This window comes from Pelodiscus sinensis, chromosome 1 (genome assembly GCF_049634645.1).
Source record: "Pelodiscus sinensis isolate JC-2024 chromosome 1, ASM4963464v1, whole genome shotgun sequence".
In the NCBI taxonomy this organism is placed as follows: Eukaryota; Metazoa; Chordata; order Testudines; family Trionychidae; genus Pelodiscus; species Pelodiscus sinensis.
This window is the reverse complement of record NC_134711.1, coordinates 70,660,405-70,687,677: the sequence shown is the minus strand read 5'-3', so window position 1 is coordinate 70,687,677 and position 27,273 is coordinate 70,660,405. Positions and strand designations below refer to the sequence as shown.

The 27,273-nt window shown below is 45.0% G+C and overlaps 1 protein-coding gene across 2 annotated transcripts in view; it reads left to right on the top strand.

Moving 5' to 3' along the window:
• Positions 1 to 1,267: 1,267 nt before the first annotated feature.
• The window catches only part of PAWR (pro-apoptotic WT1 regulator), a 125,775-nt gene continuing 99,769 nt past the window's right edge, over positions 1,268 to 27,273 (top strand). The window contains exons 1-2 of one of the 2 annotated variants that reach the window (XM_075932346.1): positions 1,268 to 1,393; positions 2,201 to 2,725. In XM_075932346.1, the coding sequence (XP_075788461.1) occupies positions 2,240 to 2,725 (486 nt within the window). In that variant the 5' untranslated portion in view covers positions 1,268 to 1,393; positions 2,201 to 2,239. Of the gene's footprint in view, positions 1,394 to 1,501; positions 1,832 to 2,200; positions 2,726 to 27,273 lie in introns of those variants that run through there. The other variant, XM_075932341.1, reaches the window with a different exon arrangement.

Below are 27,273 nucleotides of genomic sequence, written 5' to 3'. Positions count from 1 at the left end.
ATTCTAGTCTGAGAAGTGAGAACTTTTTTCCTCACATATTCCCTTCAAAAATACTATCACTGAGTGTGAAAGTTAGAAATGAATTAAATGACCAGAGGGCCATTGACTGATGGGCAGGTGACAGAGTGCTAACACTGGAGAGGAGAGCAGGGAATAGATGTACATGAGGTTAAAGTTGAACCATGGTCTACATCTATTATTTATATTGTAGGAATGCCTAGAGGCTCAAGTCAGGGTCTAGGGCTCTATTGTGCTAAATACACAGTGAACCTCCACTCTCCAAAAGTTTCCATTTTAAAATCCATTAAGAGTTTTATTAACCAGAAGAACAAATTAGCAATGGAATCTGAACAAGATAGGAAAGAGATGGATGACAACTTCCTCAGTCCCAGGTAACAGTATCTGGATTTCTTTTGTTAGGCACACAAACTTGTATATCATGCTCCCACATTCCCCAGTCCCATCGTTCCTATATGCCTGCACCTGCTAAAATAAGTTGGTTAGGTCCAATAATGGTATCAGCCGAGTGAATATGTGGACCTAACCTAGTGAGTTATAAGATCAAGAACACATATTCCTGCGCATCCAGAAATATAATTTATGCTATCATGTGCCGAAAGTGTCCCTCTGCTATGTACATTGGACAAACGTCTCAGACACTTCGCCAAAGGATTAATGCCCACAAAACATATATTAGACAGGATCACAAAGAAAAAACAGTTTCTTGCCATTTCAACCAGCAAGGACATTGTCTCAATGACTTGATTACCTGCATCCTGCTTCAAAGGCCTTTTAAAACTGCACTTGAAAGGGAATCCTCTGAACTATCATTCATGCTTAAATTTGATACTTTACACTAAAGTTTGAATAAAGACTCTAATTATCTTACCCATTACAAAGACAGCTTCCCCAATTATCACCTCTAATACCATTAGCTCACAGACATTTACCTCTCTCCCCTTCCCCCTTCTGTTCTGAAATTTGATTTGTCCTTTTCATATGTGTTCTTTTTTTTAAATTGTATCCTTTGGCATACATGTTTGTGACAATTTTCTTCCACTATTTGATCTGAGGAAGTGGGTCTGGGTCCACAAAAGCTCATCACCTATTAAACCATCTTGTTAGTCTTTAAAGTGCTACATAGTCCTGTGTTTTGTTTCAGCTACACCAGACTAACAAAGCTACATTTCTACCACAAGTTCATATTGTACAAGGTGCTGTGCACAGGCGCTTGATACCTTCCCATCTGCGTTTTTCAGGGCTCCTGGCTGAGGGAAGAGCTTGGGAGGGGCTGAGAGAGGCTAGTCTCGGAGCTGTGCGGATGGTTAGCCAAACCCTCGAGTGGGTGGCACTCGCCTTGTTTCAAGAACCACGGTGCCTGATCTCCGGCTAGGTGAGAACTGTGCATCTCAGCGGGGGGGGGGGAGCGGGCTCTAGTTACTGCAAGGCACAGCGGGCTCCTCACGCTCCCTCGCCCAGCGCAGCGGCCGGAGCGCTCGATGCTTACGGCTCGAACTGGCCCCGCAGAGAATCCGGGCCCCCCACGTGCGCGCTGCCTGGCCGGACACCTGTGGCTGGGCCGGGCGCTGCGGGCAGGACAGACGCCGCGCTCCCAGGCACGGGCAGGGCGGGTCCTCCCCCCGCCTCCCTCGCACCCCATTGTTAAAGCGAGATCTCGGCCGCTTCCGTCCGCGCTTCGGCTGCGCTCGCCGCCGCCCGGCAAAGTCCGGAGCGGCTCAGCTCCTTCCGGGAGTGGGGCAGCGCCAGCAGCCGCGACTCACCTGAAGCCGGGGCGGGCAGCGTCGCGGGTCCTTTTCTGCGTAGCGGCGAGGTAGGAGCGCGGCCCCGAGCCGGGGGGTTGCGGGGCCGGGGCTGCCCCCCTGCAGCGGGGACTAGCCCAGCGCTATCCCCGGGGCGCTCGCAGCTCTGGCATGCGGAGAGGGGTGACGTGCAGGGGGCGCTTCCCCCGGGGGATTGTTGGCGGGGCTGTGGGCTGGTTGCGGGGGGTGCGGTGTGAGCCCTGGCGGGAACCGAACGGGGCTGTCCTGGGAAGGGGGTGGGGGTCGCTGGGGTCCAGAGGGGATCCCCGCGGGGGGGTGAGTGGGATGTTCGGGGGGGGGCGCTCGTGGAGCGGCGCTGGCCCGGGGCGCTGCGGGCTGGCTCCCTGGGGGCGGGGCTGACTCCCTGGTGCTCTCCGCAGGCGGTGGTGCCCGGGCCGCCCCTCTGCCCCGCTGGGAACATGGCGTCCGGCGGCTACCGGAGCAGCGGGGCCAGCACCACGGACTTTCTGGAGGAGTGGAAAGCCAAGCGGGAGAAGATGCGGGCGAAGCAGGCGCCGCCAGTGGCCGGGGCAGAGGGCAAAGCGCCCGGGGGCGCCGCCTCCGCTACCGAGCTCAACAGCAGCCTGCACCCCGCCCCCGGCCCGGCCGCCCCGCCGCACCCCCCGGAGCGGGCCGCCCCCTCCCCCAGCGGGGGCCTGAACTGCGTCCCCCTCCCGGCCAGAGCCGGCTCCAAGGAGCCCCCGGTCCCAGCCGGGAGCAGAGCGGCGGAGCCTGCAGGGAAGCCCCCCGCCGCGCCCGGCTCCCCGGAGGAGGAGAAGGCGGCGGCGGCGGCCAAGGGGAAAAGCTCCGGTCCCAGCTCCAGGAAGGGGAAGGGGCAGATCGAGAAGAGGAAGCTGCGGGAGAAGAGGCGCTCCACAGGTGTGGTGAACATCCCCGCCGCCGAGGTGAGCCCCGCGCCGCTGCCCGGGCTAGGGGTGCTGGGAGCGCTAGTGCGAGCGGCTGAGACGCTGCACCTGAGTCGTGAGCGCCGCTGCCCGCCGGTCCCGCCCCCGCCCGGGAGCAACTGGTGTTGCTTCCAGTTCCTTGCCGCCAGGGAGGCTTGTGCCCTCCTGCGCGGGGTGAGGTGCGGGGATTAAACTGCCTAGCGCGGGAGCGCTGCTGTTTCGCTTCGTCCCTCATGTCTGCACCTCTCTTGGGACAATAGGCCTGACAGTGGCGAAGCTACGGGGTTGAGGTTGGGAAGAGTTTGGCGGGATTTGGATGTACTGGGCCAGGGATGTCCTCTCATTACCCCCACCCCTATTTAAACGCCGAGTTTACCGACAAGAGTCCTCCGGCTCCAAACACTTTGGGGTGGGCTGGGTCTGAGTCCAATGTTGTGATGCTTGTATGGCTGCAGGCTTGGGCTTGGGCTTCTAGTCAGGAAGGATTAGTGAACATTGACAGGAACAGCAATGAATATATCATTGAGCACTTCTTAAAACAAGAACCGTACTTCTTAATTTAGTGTGCCTTGGCTGAAACTAGGACGTGAAACAGTGTGTGTGCCTTAGAGGAGTTGCAAAGTATTCTGTAATATAAAATACCCTCCTAATTTTTGTCTGGTTTCTCACGACTCTGTGGCGATCTTTTATCAAAGGTAATTTCAATGATTATTTTCTGTTGCTTTTGTCATATCATTACTTTCGAATTTCATTAATAAATATGATTAAACTTAACACATAAGTTTGTGTTAGTCACTTTGCTGTGTTCTGAACAACGAAGAAAGGAAATCATGGTATTAAGCTCTGGATAAATATTCAGGTGTAAATACACTTCTTAATCTAAAACAATTTCCTGTATTTGGAAAAAATGCAGTGGTTTGAAGTGCATTTTTTTGGAGCAGAGATGAATATTTTTATCAGCCAACACAACTGTTCTTTGTGGTTTGCTACTAGCATGAAAATCTGGCATTCATTTAAAAAAACTCTTAAAGGAATTCAGAAGCATGATAACAAAACCATTTGCTTTTTTTTTTTTTATGAAGCTAGAGGAGACTGAAAACAAAGTTGAATTGCATTCTTCAGTTTTATATTGATGATAAAGGGCAACACTATTTTAGATAACATGTATATCACTAAATATTTCTCCTCTACTAGGGGTGCCTGCATGGAGGGAGGGGGAGAAACAATCTTTTGTGTCTTGTGCAGTAGAAGATGAAATCCTGTTTTCCTCTCCTGAAGTCATAATCCTTTCTTTGTGATGACATATTAACTTGTAAAACCAGAAGTATTGTCTGGTGAGGAATAAGCAGCAGGAACAAATGAAGTCTTAAATAAAAACTCTGTTTTAGGGCTCACTCCCACAACTTTGACTTAAGTGATTAGCCTTGTTTCTTGTATAGCCTGCACTTTAAAGTGAAGGATTGCAGGACTGAATCCCAAGTACTCACACTCTTGAAAATGAGGAAACTCACACTTGAAAACTAGTAACTGTGGGCAAGAGCAGTGAGCCGGGCTGCTTGCACAAATCCGTTTAGGAGACAGGCCTGCTGCTAGCCGCTTCCAGGACACAGCAAAGTCTGTGGTGCCAGGAGAGGCAGGAAGCTGCTGTAGGGAAGCCCATGCTCCAATTCCCTGTCCCAGGCCTGAGTGCCCCCCAAACTCAGAGCCCCCTCCTACACACCAGGCCTCTCATCCAAAGCCCCAATTCAGAGCCAGCACTTAAGTCAAGACATAATTATGTTGAATCATGGGCATCAACAATTTTTTTTCAATTGGGTCATGAGAAAAAAGTTTAAAAGCCACTGATTGCCTGTGTGACAAATAACAGCACTACCACACCTATTTAAATGAAGTGCCACGTTTGCAAAGAAATAACTTTATCTAGTCCGTTCCTTGTGCCCAAATATAGTTGCTCCCACCCCATCTGCCTTTCTCTAGAACCTGAATCTTCTGCTGCTTGCTTCCACTCCCTTAAGCTTGGAGAAGCAATGGCTTAGAGCTTCCTCTGCTACTTCTGTTGGGCTTATTTCTCCTGTCAGGAACAACTAACATAGCCTGCTTCTTTATCTTCTACTAATAAAGGATTGAGGCCACTGTGCTTGTCCTCTACTCAACAGAGACCATCAGCTCCAGTTTTCCCATTTGGCCCTCAATATCTGCTTAACTTAGGGGATCGGGTTTTTTTCTATTGCTGTCTCCTTACAAATAACTTTGCAAAATCTGTCACTGTGTGTCAGCACTCCTAGGAATAACTTAATGACATTTTTGCCATTGTATATGTTTTGTCTTAAAACTTCGAATAACTCCATAGCTAGTAAGTGTCTTTGTTTTGTTTTGTTTTTTAATTAAATACAGTTTGACCAAGAAACTGATTTCTTTTTAATATCTATGTTATAACAAACATTTCATGTAGCTACCACCATTAATATAAAGTACTTAACCTGCAGTGCAGATATGAGGGAGTGTGTTTGGTTTTTTTTTATTTTTGCAAGTTCTGGCTTGTAGGCAGAATTCATTTGTGATGAACATCTCGACAGGCAAACATTTACATACAACTGACTTTTTTTTGTGATCAAGCCAACTTCTTGAAAGTCTTCCATTAACATTTTAAAATAGGAGTATATGTAGCACTAAGAATTCATTAGTTCAAGATCAGAGGGAGCCATCTTATTCTTCATGTGTATATCACAAGCCATTACACTTCAGCCAGATTTTGCTATATAAATTCCAGTGATGTTACTTAGACCCAAGCATTTCAGTTTTCCAAAGACTTCGGACATGTCTATACCACATCTGGAAGTGAGCACTCTAGTGTGGTTCTTCAAACCTGTGCTAGCAGGTCTCACGATATCTTGCTAAAAATAGTTGTGTAGAAGTTGTAGGATTGAGCTCTGAGGCCTGGGGTATCTGAACTTGATAAGTCTGTCGAGGGTCGGGGTGTGGGGAGAACTAGCTTCGAGATGCACAGTAGGCATGCCCATGGGTGTGTCTAAACTACATGGCTCCGTCGATGGAGCCATGTAGATTAGACAGATAGGCAAAGGCAAATGAAGCCGCGATTTAAATGATCGCGGCTTCATTTAAATTTACATGGCTGCCGCGCTGAGCCGACAAACAGCTGATCAGCTGTTTGTCGGCTCAGCGCGCTAGTCTGGATGCTCCCCTGCCGACATCAAAGCCCTTTGTCGGCAGCCCCGGTAAACCTCATCCCACGAGGAATAACGGGGCTGCCGACAAAGGGCTTTGATGTCGGCAGGGGAGCGTCCAGACTAGCGCGCTGAGCCGACAAACAGCTAATCAGCTGTTTGCCGGCTCAGCGCGGCAGCCATGTAAATTTAAATGAAGCCGCGATCATTTAAATCGCGGCTTCATTTGCCTTTGCCTATCTGTCTAATCTACATGGCTCCATCGACGGAGCCATGTAGTTTAGACACACCCCTAAGTTGTGACAAAGCACAGGAAAGAATGAAATGCCACAGTGCTTGAAGCTCCTGCAATGGCAGGGAATTGATTATGTAAGATGCACAGATCCTAGTAGGTGATCCACTTCCCATGCTGCAGATAGAGGTAAAAACTCCTCAAGGTTCGTTAAGTTAACTGGAAAGCAAAATTCCTTCTTCACCAGATTTGGGGTCATCAGTTTGACCCTGAACAAGACACTTTAGCCAGGCATGTAAGAGAGAAAATTTGCTGTATCATCTCAGCGCGCTGATCCACCCTATCCATTATCAGAGGGGCAGCCGTGTTAGTCTGAATCTGCATAGAAGTCCTGTGGCACCTTATAGACTAACAGATTTATTGGAGCATAAGCTTTCATGGGCAAAGACCCACTTCCTCAGATGCATGTAGTGGAAATTCCAGAGGCAGGTATAATATACAGGCACATGAAAAGAAGGGAATACCAATCAAGAGGAAGGCAAGGGATAACAAGGTCAATTCAATCAGGGAGGATATTTTTTCCTGAGACCAGTAGACAACCAGCTGAAACCCTGAGGCATGCAATTTGATTATAGTCATTGTATTAATTAATTCTATTTTTAGACTTTTGTGTATTACTGTCTTAAACTTCAGGTAAATTACTTAATTTATTTTGTAATATAATTAGCATTCTGAATATCAGATCACATACTTCAGCATATAGGTATTAGTTACAAACTTGCAGCATATAGCTTGAGATTTCAATGTATTTTAAAGCAACATGTGTACATAAGGTAAAGACCTCTTCCCGTTATTTGACTTTGAAACACCCTCAGTCATGCTGGGCAGATGACTGCAGTATCTGAGTTAAAAATGTTAGAATGAGAAACACAAAAACAATGGTACCTGATGATGTCTTCCTCTTTCAGGTAGCTAGATATGTTTTCTAATGCTGTACAAAGTGACTTAGCTGTTCCATATATTGACATTTGTGAGACAGAAGCATTTTTAGTCTGATTTGCATTTTTAAAACTTACCCTACTAGTATGTTCTAGGGATGTAAAATATTAAGCAGTTAGTTGTTAAGTATTAGACTTACTGTTAATACATTTCATTTAACATTTAAAAGAGATTGGTAAAACCATTTTGATTTTTTTTTGGGGTAATATTGTGCACATTAAAAATGCCCAGCAATTCCGGGGGTGGGACTGGAACTTGCAGCGCTCTTGCAACTCGTATCACTGGATTAGACCATGTGTGTTGGAGAGGCTATCAGTTGGGGCAGCCTGGCAATCAGGTCTGCTTCTCTGGCAGCTGACTGCAGCAGTGGGGTTGCCCAGGAATCATTGGATCTGCTTGGCACTGCTGCTCTATCAGCAGCAATCTGCTAAACTCCCTGCACTAGGCAGTGCCTAATGATTGGGAAAATGAAGGGTGGGATCAGAGCAAGACATGCAGTGCCCAGCCATACACATGCAAATGATCCCCCAGCCCAACGTCTAGGGAAAGACTGCCGGGTGGACTCTCCTAAGCCAGAGGTAAATTGTAAACTTATTGATTAAATGGTTAACCAATATAATTGTTATTTGAATGGGTACTTTAAAAAAATCTATATCATATGTTCTATGACTCAACTGGGTTTTGTTGTTTCTGTTCCTTTTCTTTGTGACTTTTTTTTTCCAAGATCACCACTGAGATGTCCTAATGTGTCGATATTGAGAACTTTTAAATATGCAAAGTGACAAAAAATCTGTAAAAGAATAATCTGCTAAATGCAAATTTACTTTAACTATTTTATATTGCATAATGTTCTAGACATATGACAGGAATAATATTAAAAATCCCTGATCTAGGAGTTCATGCTTTTATTTTGGATGTGATGAGAGTAGTTCAACTAATGTTTAGTAGTGGAGTAAGGCAGATGAAGGATTATCTTATTGCCTGTCCTAGTGTATGTCCTTACCTTTATTATTTCAGTAGATTATTTTTTTAATGGTCAAATTATCATTTCCTTGTAAGAAGCAAGAAAGTAATTTTGTAGAACTCGGTCTAACTCATTTCTATGAATAAAGTTAAACATAGTTTTGCATAATTATATTGATTTCCATAGCACCACTTTTTATATAAATGTCTGTAGGATTGGGACTTTAAGGCGGACTTTGTAAAACTATTAGTAGAAAGAAATATTAGTATGCCTTCATGTTAATGGTAGAAGCATTAATCTTAGAACCTAAGTTTTTTTTTTTTTTTTTTTTTTTAAGTTCTACAGTAGAACACCCTGTCAGGAATTTTGAGACACTTATCTGCTTGCTAGCATTTTAGCCATAAATATATAATGTGTGTGTCATACAGTGTAAGTTAGTATGATTTCTCAGCTATGCTAGCAGATGTTTTATTTTCACATAGTACTTAAGCCGCAAAAAACAGTAGCTATGTTACTGACTACACTTCTCCTCATTATAATTAATCATACTTTAAAAGGTATAATAAATCAGAATTTTACTATTCAGCTGATAGTTGCATGCATGTTTTTTATATATGTTGAGGCAGGATAACAAGCTAGGCAGTTGGTTTTGATTTAATGTACTCATAGACTCATAGACTCATAGACTTTAAGGTCAGAAGGGACCATTATGATCATCTAGTCTGACCCCCTGCACAGTGCAGGCCACAGAATCTCGCCCACCCCTCTTAGAATAATCCTCTCACCTATGTCTCAGATATTGAAGCCTTCCAATACTTTGAAGGCCCCAACATGCAGAGAGTCCTTCAGCTGTGATCTATGCCCAATGCTACAGAGGAAGGCGAAAAACCTCCAGGGCCTCTGCCAATCTACCCTGGAGGAAAATTCCTTCCTGACCCCAAATATGGCGATCAGCTAAACCCTGAGCATGTGGGCAAGACTCACCAGCCAGACACCCAGAAAGTTCCCTATAGCAACTCCTATCATCCCTCCATTGACCTATTTCCAACTGGAAATGAATGGTCAATTAGTTACCAAGATCATGTTATTTCATCCAACCATCCCCTTATAGAATCAGAACTGGAAGAGACCTCAGAAGGTCGTCAAGTCCAGCCCTCCGCTCTAGGCAGGACCAATCCCATCTAAATCAACCCGGCCAGGGCTTTGTCAAGCCGAGACTTAAACACCTCTAGGGATGGAGACTCCACTACTTCCCTAGGTAACCCATTCCAATGCTTCACTACCCTCCTAGTAAAATAGTTTTTCCTAATATCCAATCTGGACCTCTCCCACCACAACTTGAGACCATTGCTCCTTGTTCTGCCATCTGTCACTACTGAGAACAGCCTCTCTCCATCCTCTTTGGAACCTCCCTTCAGGAAGTTGAAGGCTGCTATCAAGTCCCCCCTCACTCTTCGCTTCTGCAGACTAAACAGACCCAAGTCCCTCAGCCTCTCCTCGTAGGTCATATGCTCCAGACCCCTAATCATTTTGGTTGCCCTCCGCTGGACCCTCTCCAATGCGTCCGCATCCTTTTTGTAGTGGGGGGCCCAGAACTGGACACAGTACTCCAGATGTGGCCTCACCAAAGCCGAATAAAGGGGGATAATGACATCTCTGGATCTGCTGGCAATGCTCCTCTTAATGCATCCTAATATGCCATTAGCCTTCTTGGCTACAAGGGCACACTGTTGACTCATATCTAGCTTCTCATCCACTGTAACCCCCAGGTCCTTTTCTGCAGAACTACTACTTAACCGGTTGGTCCCCAGCCTGTAACTATGCTTGGGATTCTTCCGTCCCAAGTGCAGGACTCTACACTTGTCTTTGTTGAATCTCATGAGATTTCTAGTGGCCCAATCCTCCAATTTGTCTAAGTCACTCTGGACCCTATCTCTGCCCTTAAGCGTATCTACCTCTCCCCCTAGCTTAGTGTCATCTGCAAACTTGCTGAGGGTGCAATCTATCCCCTCATCCAGGTCATTAATAAAGATATTGAACAAAACCGGTCCTAGAACAGAACCTTGGGGCACTCCACTAGAAACCGACCGCCATCCTGACATCGAACCGTTGATCACTACCCGCTGGGCCCGGCCTTCTAGCCATCTTTCTATCCATCTTACCGTCCATTTATCCAATCCGCATTCCCTTAACTTGCTGGCAAGAATATCGTGGGAGACCGTATCAAAAGCCTTGCTAAAGTCAAGGTACACAACATCCACTGACTTTCCCATGTCCACTGAGCCAGTTACCTCATCATAGAAGCCAATCAGATTGGTCAAGCACGACTTGCCCTTTGTGAATCCATGCTGACTATTCCTGATCACTTTCCTCTCATTCAAGTGTCTCAAAATGGATTCCTTTAGGATCCCTTCCATGATTTTTCCAGGAACCGAGGTAAGACTGACCGGCCTATAGTTCCCTGGATCGTCCTTCTTCCCTTTTTTAAAGATGGGCACTACATTTGCCCTTTTCCAATCATCCGGGATTTCGCCCGATCTCCACGACTTTTCAAAGATAATGGCCAAAGGCTCCTCAATGACATTTGCCAACTCCTTCAGTACCCTTGGGTGCATTAAGTCTGGACCCATGGATTTGTGTACGTTTAGTTTTTCTAAATAGTTCCTAACCTGTTCTTTACCCACCAAGGGCTGTCCATCTTCTTCCCATCTTGCGTCGCTTAGCACAGAAGTCCAGGAGCCGACCTTGTCCGTGAATACAGAGGCAAAGAAAGCATTGAGTACTTCAGCTTTCCCTACATCCTCTGTCACTAGGTTACCTCCTTCATCCATTAGGGACTGCACACCCTCTCTGATCACCTTCTTTTTGTTGACATGCCTGTAGAAACCTTTCTTGTTATCCTTCACATCCTTAGCCAGTCGCAACTCCATTTGCGCTTTCGCCTTCCTGATAACCCCCCGGCATTCTCGAACTATACATTTAAGCTCCTCCCTAGTCATTTGTCCAAGTTTCCACTTTCTGTAAGCTTCCTTTTTGTGCTTAAGTACACCAAGGATTTCCCCTGTAAGCCAATCCGGTCTCCTACCATGTTTGCCTCTCTTGCTACGTGTCGGGATGGTTTCTTTCTGTGCCTTCAATAAGGCTTCTTTAAAATACTGCCAGCTGTCCTGGACTCCTTTCCCCTTCATGTTAACATCCATGGGGATTCTTTCCATCAGATCTCTGAGGGAGTCAAAATCTGCTTTTTTGAAGTCCAAGGTGTGTATTTTACTACTCTCTTTCCTTCCTTTGGTCAGGATCCTGAAATCTACCAACTCATGATCACTGCTTCCCAGGTTGTCACCCACCTCTACGTCCCCTATTAGTTCCTCCCTGTTTGTGAGGAGAAGGTCAAGCTGCGCACGGCCCCTGGTCGGATCCTTCAGCACTTGTACCAAGAAGTTATCCCCAACATTCTCCAAAAACTTCCTGGATTGCCTGTGTACTGCTGTATTGGTTTCCCAACAGATGTCAGGGTGATTAAAGTCCCCCATGAGAACCAGGGCCTGCGATCTGGAAGCTTCGCTCAGTTGTTCGAAGAAAGCCTCATCTACCTCATCCACCTGGTTCGGTGGCCTGTAGCAGACACCAACCACAACATCACTGCTGTTTGCTCCTTTAAACCTGACCCATAGACTTTCAACAAGTTTTTCTCCCTCTTTATACTGGAGTTCAGAGCAATCATAGTGCTCTCTTACATATAGTGCAACTCCTCCTCCTTTTCTCCCCTGCCTATTCTTCCTGAACAATCTATACCCTTCCATGACAGCGCTCCAGTCATGCGAGTCATCCCACCAAGTCTCTGTTATCCCAATTAAATCATATTTCTTGGCCTGGGCCAGGGCCTCCAGCTCTTCCTGCTTGTTGCCCAGGCTTCTCGCATTAGTGTACAAACACTTCAGGTAACCAGTTGATTGCACTATCTTCTCCATTCGAAACTGGGGTCCTCCTTGCTCGCTCCTTGCTCTATGCATTTCTTCCCGGTATCTGACTTTCCCACTCCCCTCAGGGTTTTGGTCACCGTCCCCCGACGAACCTAGTTTAAAGCCCTCCTCACTAGGTTCGCAAGCCTGCCCGCGAAGATGCTCCTTCCTCTCTTCGTTAGGTGGATCCCATCTCTTCCTAACAATCCTTCCGCCCGGAACAGAGTCCCATGGTCGAAGAAACCAAAGCCCTCTCTGCGACACCACCTGCGCAACCACGCATTTACGTCCTCAATTCGACGATCCCTGCCCAGTCCTTTCCCTTCAACAGGGAGGATGGACGAGAACACCACTTGCGCTCCAAAGTCTTGGATCCTTCTTCCCAGTGCTACATAATCCGCAGCAACCCGCTCAAGGTTATTCTTGGCCGTATCATTCGTTCCTACATGGAGAAGCAGGAAGGGGTAGCGATCCGAAGGTTTGATCAGCTTGCTAAGCCTCTCAGTGACATCCCGAATGCGAGCTCCCGGTAAGCAGCACACCTCTCGAGATTCCAGGTCCGGACGGCAGAGGGATGGCTCAGTCCCTCTTAGGAGGGAGTCCCCGACCACCACCACCCGTCGTTTCCTTTTGGGGGTGGTGGCCGTGGAACCCCCATCCCTAGGACTACGCATCCCATGCCTTTCAGTAGATGGTGCTCCCTTCTGGTTTCTACCTTGTGAGGTCCCTTCCAGAGCATTCAGCACTGCAGAGCCTGTGGAGAGAGCTTGAAAGCGATTGCTTACCTCTATAGCATCGGGGGAATCCCGTGCTGGCCTTTTTCCCCTTCTAGAAGTTACATGCTGCCAGTTGTCCTCTTGGTCGCGTACTGCCCTCACTGGCTCCTCTGCTTGCCGTGCTTGAAGGATCAATTGCTGCCTTCTATCGAGGAAGTCTTCATCCTCTCTAATCAAGCGTAAGGTCGACACTTGGGCCTCCAGTCCTCTAATTTTTTCTTCCAAAATCTCGACCAGCTTGCACTTGGTGCAGATGAAATCCGTTCTTTCTTCCGGGAGGAAGACAAACATGGCACACGCCGTGCAGGTAACAACAGCAGCAGACGCATCATCAACCATCGCTGCTGTCCTGGAGAAGGGATTTAAAAAGAAAGACAAGAGAACCTCCCGCCCTTCCCGCTTCCGAACTCCCTCTCAAAACTCCCTGTTAGCAATCACCTGTTCGCAAGCTCCTTGGTCGCTTGCCCACTGCCTTATAAAGCCCCTCCCCCTACCAAGGCTCAGCCAATCAGCAGAGGCTTCTACAATTCAAACTTTAATTAGAAGCCAACAGTTTCCACCTGCCAATCACAGCCCCTACCAATCACAGCACAAACTCTATCAAGGGGAGGGGGATAGCATTGATAGCATTTATGTTTTTGCACTAGGAAGTGAAGTCATCTAAATTCAGAGGTGTTCTTTTGTTATTGACAGGGTGATAAATGATTTAAGAGGGTGCAAAGAATTCTGATCTGTAGATCTTGTACTTGTGACTACCGTACTCCAGACATGAGTCTTCTGATATAACTAGTGTAGAATAGTAGAGAAGTTTAGTAAGAGCTAAAGGAGCTCAATCTTTGTTGTGTAATATAAACAGAAGTGGTAGTCTACTTCTGTGTAATGGCTATAAGGATCCATTTTTTTCTGAAATCTGCTTGCCTTTAGCTCATTCCCAAACACAGTATTCAATAAATAGTAATGTATGCCTAATCATTTTAGAGCAGGGGTGGGCAAAAGGGCCTCTGTGGGCTGGATCCAGCCCATCAAGTGGGTTGATCCGGCCTGTGGAGGCCCTGCTGCTCCCCTACCCCCAGGCCAATTAGGGCCCGGGGGCGAGAGGGGGAGTGCATGAAGATTCCTCCTCCCTGCCCCCACCCTGCCAGGTGTGCGTAGTGCTTAGCAGTGCCATGCACTCCTGGCAGGGAAGGAGGATACTTTGCATGCTCCTCCACTCTTAAGCCCTGATTGGCTTGGGGGCAGAAGGGGGAGCGCACAGTTTCCCACTGCCAGGGGCATGGTCTCCTAGGGGGAACTTCTGGTGGTGGGGGGGGTGCGGCAAAGGTACTCCCCATCCCCAGACCAAGCAGGGAAGTATCCTGGCCCTGCTGATTCTGGTGTGGCACCTGGCAAAAAATTATTGCCCACCACTCTTTTAGAGCATACTGTATCTATGGTGCTTAATACTTCCCAGAACTTACAGAAAGTGAAAATTCTATATGGGTGGAGGAGTAAACATTCTAAAGGTAAAGAAATACTGTAATCTCTCCATTCTCTCTAGATGAGAGGGAATCCATCCATGCGTGTCTTGCTTGATAAATTCAAAGTATTCCAGAATCTGATTAAAGGGCAGAAACTTTGATTAACTCCTTACAGTGGTCCAAGAGAAGCAACTCATGTCGATCATAGTGGATGGCTAACAGCATATCATAGACATATCTAACACTACAGCATGTGTAATGGCTCCTGCAATAATCATGAGGAGGTTGTCATGGCTTCAGTCTTTAGTAATCCATAGAGCGGTCCAAGTAACAATTGAAGATCTCTTGTTAAAGGGTAATGAACTTTTTAACAAAGAAATCCATAAGACAAGGGATTCCACTTCCTTAAACCCTTCAAGGTCAAAGCCCTCTTTGGGCCCCTACCTCATAGAGAAACCAGTCATGCCAACAGCCTTCTTTCAGACAACCATGCTTTTCTGTCCAATAGTACAGCGAGTCCAAAGACCTCAGAACTGCAGAGGAGGAAACAGATTCAATTATAAACAACTCAGCCTTCTGGGGCTCCTACCAGGCAGCCGGCTTGATGACCTTGTCAAGATGCTGGTAGATCTGTGGAGCACTGTGCGTAACACTCCCACACTTTCTTTGGCAAGTATCTACTTTTATTTTCAGGAAGGTTGGTATTACTTGGGATTGGGGGATGCTTGAGGTAAGCGAAGAGTATTATAGTCCATTCCAATTCCTTTCCTGTCCCTCTCCTTTTCATAGGAAACTATTCAAATAAGTAGTCCCCCTTCTACAAATGGGAGCAATGACGAAAGTGGGTTTTAATTCCTTTATTCTTATCCCAAAGAGAGAAGAGTTGGTGAGCCATCCTGGATCTTCAGTGTGTTAATATCTTCATTTACCATTACAAGTTTGTACTTTTCAGTGCATTGGATTCTCAGGATTAGTTTGCAACCATTGACCTCCAAAATGCCTGTTGTATGTATCAGTCCTCCAAGTCACAGATTGTTCCTCAAATTCCTGTTAGAAACATCTCACTACTAGACCAGGGACCTGTCTTTGGTCCTTCTACAGCACCAAGATATAATAGGTCAGGACAGCGATACAGTAAATTTAGGGTTCACTGGTGTGTCCTAACAGGATTCACTAGTGTGGCGACCTGTACTAAGCTCTTGAAATTTTTTTTTGTTTTTGTTGCTTTGCTTGCCAATTTTGAGGCATGTTGTGTTAAGCATTTAACAGCTTGCAGTATTTTACATATTAAGGCTACTGTTTTTGCTCTAGCCTTACAAATTATATTTTTTATTTTTTTAATTATTTTATTATATTTATAAATTTATATGGACCTTTTTTGCTAGCAACCCAGCACGTTCATGCCTTATTTCACTTTGTGGGGATTTTTAGAGAGGCGAGGAGGGGGGTTTCCACACCTGTGGGTGTGGTTTTTTTTTTTTTTTTTTTTTTTTGGTCACATTAGATTCTGATTCCTACAGCAGACCGCTTGCTTGCTTGCTTACTAGATTAGCAGTCAGGGTTACGAACGGGGTGGCCCTTGTATATAGGCCGACTCGGCCGTCGCCTAGGGCACTGCCATCAACAGGGCATCCAATGATGACATCACGCCATTGGGGGCTGTGCAGGTGGGGGCGAAATCGCATGTTCCGCCTGAGGCACCAGCTACCGGCAGCCCGCCTCGGGCCGCCCCTGGTTACAATGTAACAGCGATACTGTACATTTAGGATTCACTGGTGTGGCATCCTGACAAGTGTGTGTGTGGTTTTTTGTTTGTTTGTTTTGTTTTGTGTTGTTTTTTTTGCTTCATGATGATAAATGTTCAGCTGCATGTGGCTTTTTGTATGCCATGGGTCTTTGGTCATTGGTTTCTCCCCCCCCCCCCCCCCCTCCACTCCACTCCACTACCACGGGCCCTGCTACCGAGCAGCTTGTGCCCCAGTCCTGTCCCCCGCCCTCCCCCGCCACTGCCACTCCCCCCACCAGCCTGCGACACTGACCTAGTTTCTCTCCCCTCTCCCCCACACAAAGCCAAGCAGCAGTAGCATACCTTCAGTGCTGCTGCTCCAGAGCCATAGATTGCTGACCTGTGCTAGGTTAGCTGTAGGGAGGAAGGAGGTGGGGTGGATGGGAGGGGAGTGGCTGTGGGATGCAGTGGTGTAATTATGTCACTGTCATCCTGCAAAAAAAGTTGGATTTTGTTTTTGTGATTTTATTTTTTTTTATAGAGAGCGCGCTTTGGTTTTGCCAGCTATCTTCATTTTTTTCCCCATGTTTTACAATCTAGAGTACTTTCAAGTGACATCTGCTTCAAATTACTCTTCTAAATTCTGTTTCTTACTTTTCAAAAATATTTTTCTCAATTGTATGAAAGTCTACATACAAGCCAAACGGCACATATATAAATTCTTGTTCCGTATTTAAATCAGTCAGACTGGAAAAAGGCAGAAATTTCTTTCTTTTAATCTTTTCATATTCAGTAAGTAAAAATTGATGTCTGTTTAATTTGAATAATGAGACTAGGAGAGTGGATTTGCATGAATTGTTGGGAATATATTTAGTGCAAGTTATCTTTTAGAGAGCTGTGTATTACATTTTTAGGGAACATTTTCTTGCACTAGAGTTAATGTCAGTGGGTAACACAAGTTTGATGTGCTGTTTTCATCATATATAACCTTCCTAACAAAAGTACATATTTCAAAATACAGATTTATGAACACTATTTTTCCCCGTGACTATAAATCCTGTGTTCAGATAATGTCTGTTGTAAAATTACAGCAATTATATTTTTTTGTCTAATACTAGGATGAACTAGTTTCAAGTAAGCAAACAAATCCATTAATTTAAAGCAGTATGGTGCTAGAGCAAATCTGCATTGTGAGCTTCATGTAACTTTTCGATGTAGCTTTCAATAAAATGGCAACATATTGTCGATACATAGTTTTGGTTTAATTGAAGATGTGAAAAATAGCTAAATAACCCACATCAAATCAGCTTTTTTTTAAGCTTGCTCATTTTGGGAAGATATCCAAGTCTGCAGCAAGAAGTTTCCTTCTTAACTTTAACTCAAACATTGAGGATGCAACTGTGTTTTTAAGGTTTCAAATGTCACATTTTGGTTTGACATAATATAGTAAATGTTTTGGTGACTTGAATATTTAAAGTCTAAATGTTGGCATTGTGTATATTAGGGAGAAGATACTAAAGCTGGAATAACAGAACACTTCAATTTGTGGAGGAGGAGGGAAGAATGAGTTCTTAGAGCTTGAGAAACTTGGGTTGGAAACAACAAAAACTGGCTCACTCCCTTGTTCCCAGGTTTCGTCTATATACCAAAAACTTATACCAGCTAACTCATGACAAGTGGGTAGCAACAGTAGAAAATGATGTAAATAGAAGTATGGTGTCCCGCATTTATTTACCGCTATGGAATCCAGGCTATAGTATTGCTTCTACCATTGTTACTGCTCGTAGAGTTGCAGTAGTGCTGAATTATAGCTGTAAAGTTTGCCAGTGTAAATAGAGCGACTTTATTCCCTAAGGGAACATAGCTGCAGTTTCTGCATCTCATTGCCTTTTTTGTAACTTATTTTTAAAAATAATACAGCCCTATACCCTGGCATCTGTTTGTCCATACCACTGCCCATGTTTTGGAGCTGTTCCTCAATTTCTGCTTCATCTATTTTGAAGTGTAGAGTTCTGAAATTGTGCAGGTTTGGTGGCACTAGAAACAGAGGTCCTCTTCATGCAGATGATGTAGGATAATGCAACCTTCTGCATACTGCACTGCTGATCTACTATAGTCCTGTTATGGAGTGATTATTTTAAGAGATGAGGGCAATCTTTAGTCTTTTGTATTTGCTGGCCAGATATAAAGGTAAAAATTCTGTTACAACACATTGTGGTATATACTACAGGTTAAACCTCTGAAGTCTGGGACTGTCTGGTCCAGCAACATCTGTGTTCTGGCAGGACCAGCAAAGGTAGATTATGATGATGACTTGTGATGTGAATGTTTGCAGTTGACCAGAGAAAAGTAACTCTTATGTGCCATTGAATGCTGCTGTTATGGGATGGATAGTGGTGAAAAGAAGTCGTTATCAACTCCCTCTATTTCTTTTGACTTTAGCATTTTTATTTAACTTCTGATTGCAGTCTCTGGAATAGTTATATTCCTTGATGAGCTTTAGTAATTAAGTATAAGTGTTCTGGGCACACTCACTTCATTTTTAGGGTGCTTTATTCTCTTCATTATATATTTCAAGTTTACTTTTCAACTATGAATTGGCAAAAGTTCCAGTGAGAGAAAATAGGTTCAATATAAGCAAAATGAAAACAGGCATTAATGTTTGTGTACTTCTAATGGACTATGCAAAAGGATATGGCCTTTTGTTTTCTCACTTTATATTCTAATCCAGTGGTGGGCTACTGGCAGCCTCTGGGCTGCATACAGTTTGTCAGAGTAAATCACTGGTGGGCCGCCAGGCTGTTTCCCTTGCCTGTACAGGTATGGCTGCCCACAGTTTCCATTGGCTGCAGTTCACCATTCCTGGTCAATGGGAATTGTGGGAAGTGGTGCAGGACAGAGGGACTTGCTGGTCACTTTCCTGCAGTTCCCGTTGGCAAGGAATGCTGAACCAAGGCCAGTGGGAGCTGTGGGTGGCCGTAACTATGGACGCAAAAGGTAAGCAGCCTGACTGGTGGCCCACCAGCTGCATGCGGCCTGTGGGATTGCAGGCTGCCCACCACTGGTCTAATCAGTGTTTGAAAGTTTCCGTCAAATCTGTAGCTTTGCGCCCTGTCCTGTAACCATTTTCAGTTGCCCCTGTATCAGGCATGTCCACGCTTCAGTCCAGTAGCAAGACTCCTTATAAGCTAAACTCTTTATGTTGGCTCTTGACTGAAAAGATGATTGTATCCCTGTGATTTTATGGAAGACTTGTGCTATATGTATGTCCTTTTAGTACTCTTATTCCACAAGAATGAAGTTCATTTCATAATGTTCCCTAGCAAGTGAGTGAATTTAAATATAATTTGTCAGCCTGTGGTGGTCATTTTCAAAACAGTTGCTCATCACTTGAGGGCAAGATTAAAGCACTTTACAAACCACCACAAGCTGGATGAACTAGAAATGCCTTGGTTAATGAATGGGTTAATGGTCTCCTGCAGTAGAGAAGACATTGCTTTTGGGTGGATTAGCTTCTGTTCTCACAGGTATAAATGCCATTCCAAATTTATTTGTTACTTCCCAAGAGATTGTATTTCGGTCTAAATATAACCTTTCTTATTTCCCTGCTCTTTATTCTATAGAAACTACCTGGTGTTACAGTAGCTGTTGGAATTCAGGCAGTTATTGACTTCTGTCATAAGAGCAGGGTACTGACCTTCATCTTGACCTAGATCTTGTGATTGGGGCCAGGAATTAAAGTTAGTTGTTTTCCAACATTCCTGTGTGATAAACCTTTATTACTCATGGCATAAGTCAGTATAACAGACCATAGGCCCTGCCCATTTTATGGACACTTTATAACTTTTTACCAGTACTGGCAAGAGCCCTAGCATAGTCAAGCTACTGGCATTTTTAACATTGTCACCTATTTTAGGTTCGCAGCAAATTTGACATGACGTTAGTCGTGCTGTAGCCAGAAATTGACTGTTTTGCTAATGTTAGTGGTACTGAACTGGATTTGGCATTGGGAGGGAAACCTAGAGTATTAACTTAGAGAGGGATATATTTACCTAAAATCAATATTGACAAGGTGGAAAAACTTAAACAACTACTAGTCTAGCAGCACCTTAAAGACTAACAAAACACGTAGATGGTATCATGAGCTTTCATTGGTACAACCCACTTCTTCAAATGACTTGTACTCGTGGTGCTATCTACATGTTTTGTTAATCTTTAAGGTGCTGCTAGACTATTTGTTGTTTTTTAAGTTTTTTCCAGTTATAGACTACCTTGGCTACCCCTCTGAAGCTATTGACATGGTGGTAATTGTAATGGGTTAACAACTGAACATTTAGAGTTGGGTTTTTTGTCTAATTCATCACCATTTTGAGTGGTTTTACCTTTTCTCACTGCAGCCAGCTTTGAGAAACCGTTCACTTTCATTTTCTTACACTAGTGGTACTATGGAATATTTTCACACAACTTACTAGGAAAAGTCAAAGATACAAATTTCAACATCAACACCTCTCCTTTCTCAATCATAACCCATGTTAAATTTTCTGATATGTGAAGCTCTTAAGTCTGGGAAAAAAAATCTATGAAGTGGATTGTCAATGGAAATAATCTAGCCATTTTTCCTCACCTCTCGCGCCCTCCAATAAAAAAGACAGTATAAATAAAGGTTATTTTATTTAATAATGTATTCCATGATGTAAAATTGTGCAGATTTTTTGTGTGCCAAGGCCGTGTTGCTGCCTCTTAGGATAGTAGTTGTCTGTCTTCATGCCCTACCTTATCTTCCAGAGTTGGATATTAACGTGAGAATCTTAGCTCTTAACTATTTTAAACTAAGTTCTAGCCTTTGTTGTTGCAGAAAAAAGTCTGAGCTGGGGTAACTTGAAAAGCTCAAAAAACAGGAAGAAAACTAAAAAAACTCCAAATTTTATCATTTTGTAAAATCTCATGGTTTTCTTTTGGGCTTGGCAATACTGAGAGTGCCACTTACTCTAGGCAAGTCTTTTCTGATGTCAGTCCAAAGTAAAGTACAGGATGATTTCCCTTTTCTCTAACTTTTTGTATTCCTCCCCATCTCTGCTCTTTGCCCTTTCCCCCAATATTAAAAGGCACGTGGCAGTTTGGGTGCAACTCATGGATTACAACCACATATTCTACTATAATTAAACTTTCCCTTTCTGATTTTGGATTCCCTTTGGACTGTTGCAGCATTGCAATGACCCCAGGTGGTGATTTCTAAAGTTAAATTTCAAATTTTTTTTCTACTAATATATTGATTAAAGCCACAAAATATTGGTAGAACAGAACTTAGAACATCTACAAATTTAATTTTACCAGGTACAATTTGATAAACAAGCCCAGTGTGTTCAGACCAGGGGATGCCCTTCCTTATAAAAATTGAAAAGTACTGATTTAGTAATGTACCTAACTACAGAATGAGAATTTGTTTGAACAGACACTTGAAACACCCCAAATAGTATAATCTCCCTATAGATGCTGTTGGGCAATGACCTGCTTGAGAAGACTCCAGACTTACTTTAATAGGGTTAAGATCCAGCCATTCTGTTTCTTTTCAAAGTTTTTAATAATCCATACACAATCAGAAGCTGAGTTATTCTATAATCTGTCTATTTGTCCATTCCAAAACTCTTTTCTTACTGATCTGGATGTATGTGTAACAGATGAAAATTCCTTATGAAAAACTGAAGTTTCTTTTGAAATTTGGTCAACTGTGGTGACTGATAAGACATCCAGGTTTCTTACTAGAAATCTTTTACTTCACAATTGGAAATTGTCAGTGATGGTGTGCAAGTGTCTAACGTGCTTTTTTTTCCTGCATGTTTTCTTGGTGCCATTTCCATGTGTTGGAAGCTAGCACCCATTAAATCCCAAGGACATGTGGACACTAGTCTACCCACACCTGAAAGCCTACTTCTAGCCTAAGGGCAAGTGAAAGCAGAGGACAACACGTGATAAAATGGGAATGTGCAAGAGGGATTTAAGTTCAAAATTAGGGATCCAGAAGGGGACACTGAGCAGAGAACCTCAGACAGTGCCTACTATTCTTCAGGTATCTCAACAGAGCTATGGGCTGTGGCCAAGGGAGGAGCAGAAATAGACCCCACAGTCTGCTTCCTCAACCCACCCAGTTCAGCATCCCATTTTATATATATATATATATATATATATATATATATATATATATATATATAATCTCAATATCATAGTTTGGTACTTTGGCCAGCACCAGGAGAAGGTTGATGAGGAAGGCGTGCAGTCAGAACTTCAAGAGGAGCTGGAAAAGGGGCTGCAACCTGGTGTACTGCGGGTAGATCTTTGCCAGGGTCTCCCATAGTTAAAGCCTGTCCTTTGTGTCATGTGAGGAAGTAAACTGCACAAGGTGCACACCCAGGGCCGGCCTTAGGCCGATTCAGCTGATTCCCCGGCGTGGGGTCCTGCGCCCAAGGAAACAACTCGTGCGCCAGGAGCACGACGCTTGCACGGGCCCCCCGGGCGCATGGCGCATGTGTCGTGATGTCCCGGGCGCATGGCGCATGCGCCGTGCGTCTGGGGGAGGGGGAGGGCCACGCATGTGTTGTACTCCCGGGGCACTGCACATGCATGGAATCGGGCCCCATGCTCCGTAGAGCCAGCCCTGTGCGCACCCATGCCCTCGGCTCCAGGAAGGAGTTGGCAGCTGGTGTCCCACAGCCCACTGTGGATAAAGGGATTCCCCAGGCTATTGCACTGTGGTTCTTTACTCTCCACAGGTGGTAAAGGGTCCCACCATTTGGTTTCAGGGTGGAACACAAGGATGAAGGAATGAAATGTATGGAGCAGGAGTGTGTTCAGTGTGCCTTTCGTGTAATTTGGAAGCAAACTGGCTGTCGGTTGCACAGTTGGCTCAGGCATGTGGAATGACTAGGGAGGCTTGTGGGCTAGGAGCCTAACAACCAGATCCAGCCAGTCTGGGGTGAAGAGCAGTCAGGAAGCAGCCTTTGCAAAACCTGTTCAAGGAAGGCTTGCGGAGTGGGTAGTAAGTTAACAGGTGAGCCAGCGCTCTGATCATGTAGGCATCAGTCCACTACACTGGAAAAGGCTGATGGGGGATGAACAAGCTAATTGGTCAATGAGGCTGGATGAGCCAATTAGTCCAGCAGTTGAGTGATGTAAGAAGGACATGGGAAAGAGTAACCAGGGCTAATTGAGCCCAGTGTTTGCAGCGATCTCAAGGAAAGCAGATCTCAGGTTTTCACTCTACCCTGTGGGAAAGGGCTTACAGTAGAGAAGCACTGTATGTAATCAGAATGTGAAAGTCTAAACGTGTACATGGTTAACTAATAAATCTGGGCTCATCGGTTAACCTTTATGGTTACACATGGACTCCAGGAACATGTGGGGAGCTGACTCCCCACACACCCCGGATTTTGGGGATTCTTCCCCCACTTCTGCGCTACTGCCTCTATCAGACTTTGCAGCAGCAAAGGCGAGAGGGGTACGGGGGAGCTGGCTCGAAACCCAGCTCCCCACAAGCACTGGCTCCCAGGGAGCTGACTGCATCTCCCACTCGCACTCACATTTTCAGCAGTTACACGTTTAAACACATTTTAACATCCCAAGTATGTAATATTGCTCCATGGGACTCTGTCATTGGGAATTGGAGTGTAAATAACATGAAGCTGCCATTGAGTGAATGGTCTGAGATTCCTGGGGCAGCTGAGGACAGGGATGGATCATGCCCTGTTACATCATCTTTATGAAGAGAAACTTATTTTAACCACGTAAATACCTCACCTTCCAAAGGGAGTTCAGAAGGCACAAATACATTCTCAAATTCTGCACAGTTTGCTGCATTTCTTACTCTGGCTGAGGAACATAGGAGACAAGCAAACCTGGACCTGCCCCAGCTGGGAGACATGCACCACTCCCCTGGCTGTGCCTGCTAGAGCTGCAATGGCTAGGGAGTGATGCTTCTCACTTGGCCCAAGCTGCAGGTGAGAGAGGTCTGGGATAGTCCTATCTCCCCAGGGCAGCCTGCATACTGAACCTCTCATCACCACCCCAGAGTAATAATTTAAAAAATGAAGCATGTGCATTTTCATTTTATTTTGCAAAAAAACAAAAATTGAGTAAAGATCCTGAACGACGCCAGGTAAATCTTCTAGTATATTGATAAAGGTCAGAGTCTAAATAAGTAACTTATCTAAAATTTTCAATTGGATTGCAAAATTGTTCTGGGACATAGATAATCATTTAAGGTGTTTAATAGGATTTCCCTATTGCTAATTACTAAATGTATACTTTAATGTTGCAGCAAGAACCTTTACATTTGCACTGTGTGCTTAATGCAGCATTATTGTTCTAAATCTAACTTACTAATTTTATTTTTAGCCATAGCTGAAGATCTCATGTAAAGCAAAACTGAACTTGCTTAATGAAGTTTTACAATGCTGTACTTTAAAAACATTCTCTTCACTGCATTTTATTTCCCTTTAGAAAGGGCAAAGGTTTTGTCAACAGGAAGCGTTGGGGAAAGTGGCAGCATCTGACTTATTAGCTTTACCCGTATCTCTAAAACTTTAGTTAGATAATTAAATCTTCCCATAACTCAGAGTAAACAGATGTGCCCGGTCAAGAAACTTTATAATGATTAGATCTTATTCTTGTTTAAGACTCAGTTGTGAAGTTTGTCCCCTACACCGTCCTTTAATGTTTTTATTACTAATGTTTGGACTTTTGGGTTCTATGTATTGTTTTTCTTCTGGATGATACTATTTTTTTTTAAGTTAAAAGATGTTTTCCTTTCAAATGGAAAAGTGTAGATGAATTACTTGTTTCCCATGATTCCCTTGTGAATCATGGGAAATAAATTTGAAATCTCTAAACCATGTTTTATTCCATGATCTGCAACTATTATTATTAAATGGGATAGTGGCATTTTGAGTTAATAAACTATTGTGACAGCTGCAAAAATAGCTGAATTAAATGTTTTACATGTTTGCTCTGTACATAGTGCAATATCCACTGTTCACTGGCTCATTGAAGTTGATGCCAGACTAATGAGCCAAAGGGGCAGAGCATAGCTGCAAAGTTCAGAGTGACTCCATGCATGTATGAGGGTAACTTTTGTCCCCACCTCACCCTTTTGTCCCCACCTCACCCCATCTATCACCCTGAATAGGAGGGGAGAGCCTCCTGAAACATACTGAAGGGGCTGCCCTCTGAGTGGATGCTTGCTAAGGAAGACTGGGGTTGGAAGTTGCAGAGATTAGTAGCATGTGGAATGGAGAAGGCTCCTGCTGGAGGCTGCTTGGGAGGAGACTAGTGAGTCGCAAGGTGGGGGTGCCTGCAGCAATTTTAAGCTGCACTAGAGTGAGAGGTGGCTTGAGTAATGTGTCTGAGTAGTGCTGTGTGCGTGCCTAGTGGTTATTTGGGACAGTTGGAGGATGTCTGATATGGCCAGTGCTCCTCCCCAGCTTTTTATTAGTTGTTGACTGTAGTGAAGTTGAATATCTGTTAACTGAATAGTTGATTAACCTCATGAATTCTTATCATTATTCACTATTCTATAGTCCACGGGGGTGGGGCAAGCAGCCAGTGTGCTCTAGTGTCTCTGGCCACACTCCCAAGGAACCCCCTTCCACTCCATGCTGCTGCCTCTGTATCAGAAGCAGCAGTGATCAGAGGCAGCAGCACGGGGTGCCAGGTGGGAACTGGTCTGCAAGGGCAATTAGTTTTAAAAACCAGCTGCTTTTGCGGACCAGCTACCTGTCGCACTGTGCAGCTGCCTCTGATCACTGCTGCCTCTGATACAGAGTGGGGTGGCACCAGGCCCCGTCCAGGACAAGCAGGGAGATGAGCTGGACTGTGCTGCCTGGCTCCTAATACACTTAAAATGCAGAGCTGCAGTGGGGGTAGGTCCAGGAGCTGGCATGAGCCAGGACTGAGCTGGGCTTCTCACCAGCCTGCTAGAAATTACTGGGGGGAGAGTGGGGGAAGAGGTGTGCAGTCTGTGGCATTAACCTATCAGCTTTTGCTTATCGGTTAATCGACTACACTATTACATCCCTTGTTGACCTGCCATAGTTCCTTCAATGAGAACAGGGCTTTGTAAGAGGCAAGGCAGAGACACTGCCCACAGTGATGTTGCTCTGTGCATAACAACTGAGTAAGGCTGTGGGAGGCATGACAGGACTGCCAAATGCATGAGTGTTGTGTGAGATATATGGCAGGCCTAGCTATCTGTAGTTTGGATATTTATATTCAGAAGTATCTACATTCTTTCTTATGTGGAGCATAGAGGCAGAAGTGTGTTAGGAGTGTCATATAAGAGACCTGTCACATGGATATATGCCCAAGAAGAGATTTAGGACTTTTCTTTTTGCCTAAAGAAGTTGTTTTATATTTAAATTTGGAACAATCTGCTCAAGTTTTTCCTTGATAGTATCTTTATTTTCTATAGCTATTACTATATCAGAAACACTTGTAGATTTCTCTCTCAAGTTTTTCCTGCTGGATTACCAAATGGCTTCATTAAAGCATCCAGAAAGGGTGATTGGCAAGCATAGTGAGCATAGGCACAGACCCCTAGTAATGTAGAATCTTTAATTTCTGTAATGGTGCTTGGGGATTTTTAGTACAAAGTATATGCAAGTGGGGGGCATGTCAAAACTACATTGTAAACTGGGCCTACGTTGTTTAAAAATACATATCTTAATCTCCACCATCCACTGTAATGACTATTTCCACTGGTTCAAATAATTAAAGTAAAAACACTTCCACTTTTTGACTGGGTCATTGATTTAAAAAAAATACAGTAAACTTCCGATAATCCGGCACTTTTAGGACCCGGGGGTGCCCGATTATCAGATATGCTGAACTCTCGGAAGGGGGGGGGCTATGAGGGGTCTAGGGTGGTGTGGGGGGGATGCCACCCCAGACCCCTCATAGCCCACCCTTCCGATAGTCCGGCTCTGCCCCAGGTGTCCCTGATTCAGCCGCTGCTGGTCAGTTTCAGCAGCAGTTGAATCGAGACACCTGTGGCAGAGCAGCTGGGGTGCTGACAGGTTGGTCCTGTAGCGCCGCTCCTTGGCACTGCGAGATCAACCCGGCAGCACCTCAGTTGCTCTTGGGGATGCCTGGGGCAGAGCAGCTGGGGTGCTGACGGGTTGGTCCCACAGCGCCAAGGGGCGGTGCTACTGGACCAACCCGGCAGCACCCCAGCTGCTCTGCCCCAGGCGTCCCCAAGTC